Source organism: Pan paniscus, chromosome 10, assembly GCF_029289425.2.
Source record: "Pan paniscus chromosome 10, NHGRI_mPanPan1-v2.0_pri, whole genome shotgun sequence".
NCBI classification, from domain to species: domain Eukaryota; kingdom Metazoa; phylum Chordata; class Mammalia; order Primates; family Hominidae; genus Pan; species Pan paniscus.
In genome coordinates this window covers 26,111,529-26,123,833 of record NC_073259.2, presented here as the reverse complement: position 1 = coordinate 26,123,833, position 12,305 = coordinate 26,111,529, and the positions used below count along the sequence as shown (strand labels likewise).

Here is a 12,305-nt window from a genome sequence, read left to right as displayed (position 1 = left end):
GCTGAGGCAGGAGAATGGTGTGAACCCAGGAGGCGGAACTTGCAGTGAGCTGAGATCATGCCATTGCACTCCAGCATGGGGGACAGAGCGAGACTCCATCTCAAAAAAAAAAAAAAAAAGTCAAAGACATAGAGAGTTCTAAAAACAGCAAAAGAAAAGTATCTAGTAACTTATAAGGAAACTCCAATCAGACTAACAGATTTCTCAGCAGAAATCATTCAGTCCAGGAGATAATGGGATAATATATTCAAGTCACTGAAAGAAAAAACCATATACCCAGCCAAGTTGTCCTTTATAAATGAAGGAAAAATAAAGTCTTTTCTCACAGAAGCAAAGCTCAGAGAATTCATCACCACTAGACCAGCACTACAAGAAATACCTCAGGGAGGCTGACATGTGAAAGCAAAAGGATGATATCTATCATGAAAACACTTGAAAGTATAAAACCCACTGGTAGAGCAAACACAAATAAGGAAATGAAAGGAATTAAATGTTAGCACTACAGAAAACCACCCAACTGCAATGATAAACAATAAGACAGAGAGAGAGAGAGAGAGAGAAAGGAACAAAAGATATACATAACAATTATAAATCAATTAACAAAATGACAGGAATGAAGACTCAGATATCGATAATCACCTTGAGTGTAAACAGACTAAGATTTCCATTCACAAGACATAGAATGGGTGAATTGATTAAAGAACATGACTTAATTATGTGCTAAGAAGCTCATCTCACCTGTACACAGATACAGACTAGAAGTAAAAGATAGAAAAGACAGATATAGACTAGAAGTAAAAGACAGAAAAATATACTTCATGCAAACAAAAGCAAAAAAGCAAGAGTAGCTATACTTATGTTAGATGAAACAGAAATTAAGTCAAAACAGTAAAAAGACACAGTCATTATATAATGACAAAGAGATCAATTCAGTAAGAGGATAGAATAGTTCTAAACATATATGCACCAATACCAGAGCAACCAGATACTAAACCTGATCTTAGCCAAAAGGCTGAGAAGCAGTATCACACCCAGATATATGCAAAGCAAATATTAATAGATCTAAAGGGAGAGAGACACTTCAACACAAAAATAGTTGAGGACTTCAACATCCCACTCTCAGAACCAGACAGCTCATCTAGACAGAAAATTAATAAATAAACGTTGGATTTAAACTGCATTTTAGGCCAATGGACTTCACAGATATTTACAGAACATTTTGTTGAACAGCTACAGAGTACTCATTGTCAGCACATGGAACTATTCTCCAGGATAGACCAGATGCTAGGATACAAAATAAGTCTCAAAACATTTTTTAAAAATCTAAATTATATCAAGTTTCTTCTCAGACCACAATGAATAAAACTAGAAATCAATAACAACAGAAACTTTGGAAACTGTATAAATACATGAAAATTTAAAAAAAAATGTTTCTGAATGACCTTTGGGTCAAAGAGATAATTAAGGAATAAATCAATAAATTTCTTGAAACAAATGAAAATGGAAACAACACAAAGTAGTAGTCAAAAGGAAGTTTAACACAATAAATATCAACAACAAAAAACTAAAAATGTTTCAAATAAGCAACCTAATAATGCACCTCAAGGAACTTGAGAAGCAATAACTAACTAGGCCACAAAGTAGTAGAATAAAAGAAATAATAAAGATAAGAAGAGAACTAAATAAAATAAAAATTTAAAAAGTACAATGTGTCAAGGAAACAAAAGTTGGTTTTTTGAAAAGATAAACAAAATGAATAAGCCACTAGCTAGACTAACCAAGAAAAACGAGAAGACCTCCAAAAATAAAATCAGAAATGAAAAAGGAGACATTATAACTGATACCACAGAAATACAAAAGTATCAGAGACTATTTTGAACAAGTATGTATTAGCAAACTAGAAAACCTAGATGAAATGGATAAATTCCTGGACACATATACCAAGATTGAATCAGGAAGAAATAGAAAACCTAAACAGACCAATAATAAGTAATCAGATTAAATCAGCAATAAAGACTCCCAACAATAAAAAGTTCAGTACTGGGTGACTTCACATAAAAATGCTTTTTTGCGTCTATCCTCTCAATATATGCAGAAAAAGCATTTGATAAAATTCAACATCACTTCATGATAAAAACTAAAAATACTAGGAAGGAACATGCATCAACATAATAAACACCACACATAATAAAACCACAGCTAATATCATATTGAATGTGGAAAGTTGAAAGCCTTTCCTCTAAGAACTGGAAAAGGACAAGGTGCTCACTATCACTGCTGCTATTCAAAATTGTACTAGAAGTCCTACTCAGAACAATCAGGCATCCAAACTGGAAAAGAGGAAGTCAAATTGTCCCTCTTTGTAGATGACATAATCCTATATCTAGAAAAACCTAGACTCCACCAAAAAACTCTTAGATCTGATAAATAAATTGAGTAAAGCTTCAGGATACAAAAATCAATATACAAAAAAATCAGTAGTATTTCTATATACTAATGATGAACTAGCTGACAAAGAAATTAAGAAGGCAATCCCTTTTACAATAGCTATAAAAAATTAATTAGAAATAAATTTAACCAAGATGGATAAAGACCTCTACATGGAAAACTACAAAAATCTGATGAAACACGTTGAAGACAACACAAACGAATGCAAAGACATCCCATGATCATGGATCTGAAGTATTGATATTGTTAAAATGACCATTCTACCCAAGCAATGTATGGATTCAGTGCAATCTTTATTTTTAAAATACCAATACATTATTCAGAAAAACAGGAAAAACAATTCCAAAATCTCTATGGAACCAAAAAAGAGCTTGAATAGCCAAAGCAATCCTGAACAAAAAGAACAAAGATGGAGGCACCACACTACCTGACTTCAAAATATGCTACAAGGGTATAGTAAACAAAACAGCATGGTGTTAGTATAAAAATGGACACATAGACCAATAAAACAGAGACTCCAGAAATAAATGCACATATTTATAGCCAACTGATTTATGACAAAGGTGCCAAGAACATATATTGAAGAAAGGACATCTTTTTTAATAAGTGGTGCTGGGAAAATTGGATATTCACATGCAGAAGAATGAAACTAGACTCCATTTCTCACTATATACAAAAATCAACTCAAGATAGATTAAAGACTTAAGTAAGACCAAAAACTATAAAACTGTCAGAAGACAACATAAGGGAAGTTCTATAGGACATTGACCTAAGCAAAGATTATTATGATTAAGACCTCAAAATCCCAGGCAACAAAAACAAATACAGACAAATGGGACTAAACTAAAAACGAAAACCTTCGGTATAGCAAATGAATCAACATAGTGAAGAGAAAATCTATAGAATGGAAGAAAATATATGCAAAGTGTTCATACAACAAGGGACTAATATCCAGAATATACAAGAAAATCAAGCAACAGTTAAAAAACAAAAACAAAAAATTCTATTAAAAAGTGGGCAAGGACATGAATAGACATTTCTCAAAAGAAAACATACAAATGGCCAACAGGTATATGAAAAAATGCTCAATATCACTAATCACCAGGAATATGCAAATCAAAACCACAATGAGATATCATCTTACCCCAGTTAGAATGGCTATTACTAAAAACAGAAAAACAACAGATGCTGGCAAGGATGTGGAGAAAAGGGAACTCATAACACTGTTTGTAGGAATATAAGTTGGTATAGCCACTATGGAAAACAGTATGCAGATTTCTCAAAATCTCAAAAGAGAACTACCATACGATCTAGCAATCCCACTACTGGGTATTTATCAAAGGAAAAGAAATTAGTATATTAAAAAGATAATTGCACCCCCATATTTATTGCAGCAGTCTTCACAATAGCAAAGATATGGAATCAACCTAAGTGTCCATCACCTGATGAATGGATAAAGAAAATGTGGTATACATACACAATGGAATAATATTCATACATAAAAAGAATAAAATTATGCCATTTGCAGCATCATTAATGGAACTGGAGATCATTATGTTAAATGAAATAAGTCTAGCAAATAAAGACAAATATCTCATGCTCTCACTCTTATGTGGGAGCTAGAAAAGTTGATCTCATGGAAGTGAGGGTAGAATGACAGACATCAGAAGCTGAGAAGGGTGTATGGTTGGGGGTTAGGAGGAATGAAGAGATATTGATTAATGAGCACAGACATACTAGTTAGAATAAATAAGTTCTTCGATAGCAGAGTAAGGTGATTATTGTTAACAATAATGTATTGCATACTTTAAAATAGTGGGAAGAGGGGACTTCCCAACACATAGAAATGATAAATATGGCCGGGTGCAGTGGCTCATGCCTGTAATCCCAGCACTTTGGGAGGCCGAGGCGGATGGATCACTTGAGGTCAGGAGTTTAAGACCAGCCTGGCCAACATGGTGAAACCCCATCTCTACTAAAAATACAAAAATTAGCTGGGCATGGTGGCATATGCCTGTCCTAGCTACTTGGGGGGCTGAGTCAGGAGAATCACTTCAACCCAGGAGACGGAGCTTGCAGTGAGCTGAGAATGTGCCACTGCTCTCCAGACTGGGTGACAGACTGAGACTCGGTCTCAAAAAAAAAAAAAAAAAAAGAAATGACAAATACTCGAGGTGACAGATACTCTAAATATCCTGATTTAATCATTACACATTCGATGAATGTAGCAAAATATCACATGCCCCACATAAATATGTACAAATATATATTGATTAAAAATACAAAAAGTTGCATATTATATAAGACAGGGAAATGCAAATGAAAACTATAACATAAGAGCACTCTATGCCTACTTGGAATAGCTAAAATGAAAATGACTATAAAAAATCAAGTGTAGAGGAAGAATTTAACAATTAGAACTAATATATTACTTATAGGAATGTACATTTTTTACATCTACTTTGGAAAATTATTTGCTTCTGTCTATTAATCTGAATAAATGAGTACCGTACTTAAAAAAAATAAACTCAAATCTTATTTTCATATATTCCAAATAGTTTCTCTTCTAGACTATAGGGTCTTTGAGGGAGCCTTGGACAAACCTGTACAGATCTTATACATCAGCACATATGCATTTAAAAAAGAAATACATTACATTTTCTTTGACCAAATGATTCAAAGTTTTCAACATGCAAATATTAAGAAAAATTTTCACAGAATTACATCCTTTAATTGAGGAAAAATAATAAACCCAATTTAAACAGAAAAAAATATATTTTAAAGAAGACTATTTAATGTCAGCATTCACTATTGAGGTTTCTAATTCCTTATCTATTTATGAATCACCTGATATGTACCAAAATGTTGTCCTCAGTTCTAGTGACCCTCTGACAGACAAGATAAATATGATGCTTGCCAGCAGCAGGCTTTTACTCTAGTAGGAAAATAGTGAACAAGCAGGTACATTTATACTGAGTCTTATGGAGTCTTTGAAAGTCAGCAGAAAGGGAGGGAGATGGCCCAGTTGGTACAATATTGTATGGAGGTGGTGACTGGATTAGGACAGGGGTAATGAAAATGAAGAAAAGTCAATAAATATGAGATATATTTGTATGGGAGAATCAACAGGACTTGGCAACTGATTAGAGGTAGGGAATTAAGAGGGAGGAATCAGAGACAACCCTGTTTTCTGGCCTGAGCAGTTGAGTATGTTGGTAAGATGTACTGAGAAAGGGAAGGTTGGATGAGGAGTATATTTGAGGGTATGTTAGTCAATTTCACACTGCTGATAAAGACATACCTGAGACTGGATAATTTACAAAGAAAAAAGAGGTTTAATGGACTCAAGAGTTCCACATGGCTGGGGAGGTCTCACAAACATGGCAGAAGGCAAAAGGCACGTCTTACATGGTGTCAGGCAAAAAGAGAATGAGAGAGTCAAGCAAAAGAGGAAACCCCTTATAAAATCATCAGATCCATGACTTATTCAGTACCAAGAGAACAATATGGGGGAAACTGCCCTCATGATTCAAGTGTCTCCCATTGGGTCCTTTCCACAACACATGAGAATTATTGGAGCTACAATTCAAAATGAGATTTGGGTGGAGACACAGCAAAACCATATCAGAAGAAAATGAATAGAGGTATTCTGAACATGAAGTGTCTGGAAGACCTCTGAGTAGAGAGGTAAAGTAGGCAGCTGGTAGACAGCTTAGAAGAGAGATCTGCTCTTTTCCAAGCAACCAGAATATCATTTAACTCTCAGTACCCTCATCTAAGTGACGATTTTAGACTTGAGCCAAGAGTTCAGAAGTTCAGCTAAGATCCTCCCATTAGACTGTGAATTTCCCTGGTGTATTAGTCCATTCTCATGCTGCTATAAAAAACTGCTCAAGACTGGGTAATTTATAAAGGAAAGAGGTTTAATTGACTCACAGTTCCACAGGGCTGGGGAGGCCTCAGGAAACATAATCATGGTGGAAGGGGAAGCAAACGTGTCCTTAATTCACATGGTGGCAGGAAGAGAGAAGTGCCAAGCAAAGGGGGAAAAGTCCCTTACAAAACCATTAGATCTCATAAGAACTCATTATAACAAGAACAGCAGCATGACAATAACCACCCCCATGATTCAATTACCTCCCACTGGGTCCCTCCCGCAACACATGGAGATTATGTAGACTACAATTCAAGATGACATTTGGGTGGTGACATAGCCAAATCATATTATCCTGCCCCTCACCTCTCCCAAAACTAATATCCTCACATTTCAAAACACAATCTTGCCTTTCCAAAAGTCCCCCAATGTCTTAACTCATTCCAGCATTAACCCAAAAGTCCAAGTCCAAGGTCTCATCTGAGACAAGGCAAGTCCTTTCTGCCTATAAACCTGCAAAATCAAAAGCAAGTTAGTTACTTCCCAGATACAATGATGGTACAGGCACTGGGTAAATACAGTCATTCCAAATGGGAGAAATCTGCCAAAACAAAGGGGCTACACGTCCCATGCAAGTCTAAAATTCAAAAGGGCAGTTGTTATACCTTAAAGTTAAAAAATGATCTCCTTTGACTCCATGTCTCACATCCAGGTCAAAACGATGCAAGAGGTGTGCTCCCACAGCCTTGGGCAGCTTTGCCCCTGTGGCTTTGTAGGGTACAGCACCTCCCCTCCAGCTGCTTTCACAGGCTGGCATTGACTGCCTGTGGCTTTTCCAGGTGCACAGTGCAAGCTGTTGGTGGATCTACCATTCCGGGGTCTGGAGGACAATGGCCCTCTTCTTACAGCTCCACTGGGTAGTGCACCAGTAGGAACTCCGTGTGGTGGCGCCAACCCCACATTTCCCTTCCATACTGCCCTAGCAGAGGTTCTCCATGAGGGCGCCACCCCTGTAGCAAACTTCTGCCAGGACATCCAGGCATTGCCATACATCCTCTTTAATCTAGGTGGAGGTTCCCAGACCTCAATTCCTGTCTTCTGCACACCACAGACCTAACATGATATGGAAGTTGCCAAGGCTTGGGGCTTGCACCCTCTGAAGCCACAACCTGAGCTGTACATTGGCCCCTTTCTGCCATGGCTGAAACAGCTGGGACTCACGGCACCAAGTCCCTAGGCTGCACACAGCAGAGGGTCTGGGGCCTGGCCTGTGAAATCGTTTTTTCCTCCTAGGCCTCTGGGTCTATGATAGGAGGGACTGCCACTAAGGTCTCTGACATGCCCTGGAGACATTTTCTCCATTGTCTTGGTGATTAACATTTGGCTCCTTGTTACTTATGCAAATTTTCTGCAGCCCACTTGAGTTTCTCCTCAAAAAATGGGTTTTTCTTTTCTATCACATCCTCAGGTTGCAAATTTTCTCAATTTTTATGCTCAGCTTCCCTCTTAAACATAAGTTCCAATTCCAAACCATGTCTTTCTGAATACATAAAACTGAGAGCTTTTAATAGCACCAAAGTCACCTCTTGAGTGCTTTGCTGCTTAGAGATTTCTTTGGCCAGATACCCTAAATCATCTCCCTCAAGTTCAAAGTTTCACAGATCTCTAGGGCTAGGGCAAAATGCCACCAGTATCCTTGCTGAAACAAAGGCGCTACAGGCCCCATGCAAGTCTAAAATTCAATAGGGCAGTCATTAAACCTTAAAGTTCAAAACTGATCTCCTTTGACTCTATGTCTCACATCCAGGTCAAAATGATGCAGGAGGTGTTCTTGGGCAGCTTTGCCCCTGTGGCTCTGCAGGGTAAGCAAAACAAGAGTGACTTTTACTCCAGTTCTCAACAAGTTCCTCATCTTTATCTGAGACCACCTCAGCCTGGAGTTTATTGTCCATATCACTATCAGCATTTTGGTCAGTGCCATTCAACAAGTCTCTAGAAGTTCCAAACTTTCCTACATTTTCCTGTCTTCTGAGTCCTCCATATTAGTCTGTTTTCATGCTACTGATAAAGACATACCCAAGACTGGGCAATTTACAAAAGAAAGAAGTTTATTGGACTTACAGTTTCACATGGCTGGAGAGACCTGACAAGCATGGTGGAAGGCAAAGAGGGGCATCCTATAGTGTTGGGCAGCTCTGCCCCTGTGGCTTTACAGGGTACAGCCTCCCTCATGGATGCTTTCATGGGCTGGCATTGAGTGTCTGTGGCTTTTCCAGGCACACGGTGCCAGCTGTTGGTGGATCTACCATTCTGGGGTCTGGAGGACAGTGGCTCTCTTCTCACAGTTCCACTAGGCACCGCGCCCCAGTAGTAACTCTGTGTGGTAGCTCTGACCCTACATTTCCCTTCCACACTGCCCTAGCAGAGGTTCTGCATGACTGCCCCACTCCTGCAGCAAACTTCTGCCTGATCATCCAAGCATTTCCATATACCCTCTGAAATATAGGCAAAGAACCTCAGTTCTTTACTTCTCTTTACTCACAGGCTCAACACCACGTGGAAGGTGCCAAGGCTTGAGGCGTCCACCCTCTCAAGCAACAGCCCAAGCTGTACCTTGGCCTCTTTCAGTGACAACTGGAGTGGTTGGGATGCAGGGAACCAAGTCCCTAGGCTGCACACTGCTCAGGGACCCTGAACCCAGCCCATTAAACCACTTTTTCCTCCTAGGCCCCTAGGCCTGTGATGGGAGGGGCTGCCATGAAGACCTCTGACATATACTGGAGACATTTTCCCCATTGTCTTGGATATTAACAGTTGGCTCCTCATTACTTACGCAAATTTCTGCAGCTCGCTTGGATTTATCCTCACAAAATGGGATTTTCTTTTCTATTGCATTGCCAGACTGCAAATTTTCTGAATTTTTATGTTCTGCTTCCCTTATAAAATGGAATGCCTTTAAGAGCACCCAAGTTGCCTTTGAATGCTTTGCTGCTTAGAAATTTCTCCCACCAGATACCATAAATCATCTCTCTGAAGCTCAAAGTTCCACAAATCTCTAGGGCAGGGGGATAATGCTGCCAGTCTCTTTGCTAAAATAGAACAAGAGTCACATTTGCTCCAGTTCTCGACAAGTTCCTCATCTCCATCTGAGACCACCTCAGCCTGGACTTCATTGTTCAAATCACTATCAGCATTTTTTGTCAAAGCCATTCAACAAGTCTCTAGAAAATTCCAAACTTTCTCACATTTTCTTTTTTCTTCTGAGCCCTCCAAACTGTTCCAACCTCTTCCTGTTACCCAGTTCCAAAGTCGTTTCCACATTCTTGGTTGTCTTTTCAGCAGCACCCAACTCTACCAGTACCAATTTACTGTATTCGTCCATTTCCATGCAGCTGACAAAGACATACCTGAGACTGGGCAATTTACAAAGGAAAGAGGTTTAATGGAGCACTCACAGTTCCATGTTGCTCAGGAAGCCTCACAATCATACAGGAAGGCAAGGAGAAGCAACTCACATCTTACATGGATGGCAGCAGCCAAAAAGAGAACTTGTGCAAGGGAACTCCTCTTTTTAAAACCATTAGATCTTGTGAGACTTATTCACTATCACAAGAACAGCATAGAAAAGACTTGCCACCATGATACAATTATCTCCCACCAGGTCCCTCCACAACATATGGGAATTCAAGATTAAATTTGGGTGGAGACACAGTCAAACCATATCATCCTCCAATCTCCAGGAAGTTCCAAACTTTCTGTCATTTTCCTGTCTTCTTCTGAGCCCTCCAAACTGTTCCAATCTCTGCCTGTTACTGTGTTCCAAAGTTGCTTCCACATTTTTGGGTATCTTTACATCAGCACCCCACTTCTGGTACCAACTAACTGTATTAGTCTATTTTCACACTGCTATAAAGAACTCCCAAGACTGAGTAATTTACAAAGAAAAGAGATTTAATTGACTGACAGGGCTATGGAGGCCTCAGGAAATTATAATCATGGTGGAAGGGGAAGCAAACATCCTTCACATGGTCATACAAAGAGAGAAGTGCCAAGGAAAGGGGGAAAAGCCTCTTATAAAACCAGCAAATCTTGTGACAAGTCACTCACTGTCATGAGAACAGTAGCATTGGGGTAACTCCCCCTATGATTCGATTACCTCCCACCAGGTCCCTCCCATGACACATGGGGATTATGGGAACTACAATTCAAGATGAGGGTTGGGTGGGAACACAGCCAAACCATATCACCTGGTATATGGACTTTCTCTTTACTTTTGTGTATATGTAATATCTGTGAAGACCTAGACTTTACTAAAGCATTCAGTAAAAGTTTACTAAATGAATAATTTTCTCTCTAGTTTTTGTTCCACATTTCCAGGTAAATGATGAAGTATTGATAAGTGGTAAAAATAAAACTAATACGAAAAAGTGGTCTACAGGAGATGCTGATCTAATTGAGACTGCATTAAAGAGTTAATAGTTCATGCTGGCTATGGTGGCTCATGCTGCCTGTAATCTTAGCTACTTGGGAGGCTGAAGCAAGAGGATCACTTGAGGTCAGGGGTTCAAAACCAGCCTGGGAAACATAGTGAGGTCCTGTTTCTACAGAAATAAATAAAGTGAGACTGCTGTCTCTACAAAAGTAAATAAACAATTAAAAAAACAGTATAAGTTAGCAGGAAGATCAAAAGGGATATTTGGGTCTATTTAATGAAGTAGGTATGACTTACTCTGGGAGCAAGAAAAAAAAGAAAAGTCTTAATAATAGCACAATAATGAAAGAAAAAAAGCCAATTTCTATGGGGGTGACAAAGAAACGTGGAGGTCATCTGCCAACATCTTTGTGGAAGGGCTAGTCATTCTTTTAACAGTTTTATTTTGATATACTGCAGAAATTTCTTGTACTTTACAGAATAAAATTAATTTTTAAAACATAGTGAAGAAAAAGGACATTAAATTATCTTGAATTAATTTTGAACCATACAGACACAGAATGACAATTATTAAATTGAATGAGTGCTGTGGGAAATGAACACAGGCAGAGTCAAAAGGAAAAAAAATTATGATATTCATAATTTCTTCATGAGATGGACTCAAACTAACTGGCAAATACTTTCCAGGATACTTTGGAAACAAAGATCAATTAAGCTCAGAACTTGCCTTAAAGGAGTTTACAGTCTCTCTGTGAGAGTGCCAAGAAGACAAAAACTGAAATACATGTGCTATGTTTTATGACAGACATATTCTTGTGACCAAGATGGGCTTGCCATTTCTCTCAGTTTGACTCTATTTTAGACTTCTAGACTATAGGCTCCTGACCTCCCTCTTGTTAGAACATTTACTTTAGAAAACCTGTAATAGCAAATTCTTTCTTTGCCCCTCTGGAATATAGATAAATCTTCTCCCAGCCTCTAATTAGCTTTACAGTCGTACAAAATAAAATTTAAATTTTAAAATTTAAAAAAGATTTAAATGAAGGAAGGAAGGATGGAAGGAAAGAAGAAAGGTAGGCCAGCAGGCAGGCCTATCTCCTAGTCTCTGTTGGGAGGTAGGAGCCTAACTTTAGTAAGTACCAATTAACAGGTGGCTTAATCATACTAGCCAATGCTCCCATAACATCCTCCAGCACCTTTTCAATAGCTCACAGCAGCATTGAACAATTCTCCCACCTTTTGCTTCAACAGAGTTCAATCTGTCTCCCCTATTACAATAGTCTTGAATAACGCCTTCGTAGCCATTTTAAACAAATGTCTGGTGCAATTTCTCTTTGATACATCAAACCATGGCAACACAAATGACACAAACTGTGGAAAATTGGGTAGAATTTTTTTTTAAAGGACCTTATACCTGGGCTGGATGTAAGTAATGAGAATTAAATAACACTGGGTGAAAAGGAGCTAGCAGTATTCCAAGCAAAGTTTGAAGAACTGGGACATAGGCAAAAGTGTATGGGGCACAGGCCAAGACCCCTTATATCAATTCTT

At 38.4% G+C, this 12,305-nt stretch overlaps 1 protein-coding gene across 4 annotated transcripts in view; it reads right to left on the bottom strand.

Moving 5' to 3' along the window:
* The window catches only part of PDE3A (phosphodiesterase 3A), a 316,338-nt gene that overhangs the window by 17,922 nt on the left and 286,111 nt on the right, over nt 1-12,305 (bottom strand). Inside the window, exon 15 of one of the 4 annotated variants that reach the window (XM_057299395.2) lies at nt 5,016-8,177. The exons of the other annotated variants lie outside the window; for them this stretch is intronic. Coding sequence (XP_057155378.1) covers nt 8,131-8,177 — 47 coding nt within the window. The 3' untranslated portion in view covers nt 5,016-8,130. Of the gene's footprint in view, nt 1-5,015; nt 8,178-12,305 lie in introns of those variants that run through there. 4 annotated transcript variants of the gene reach the window in all.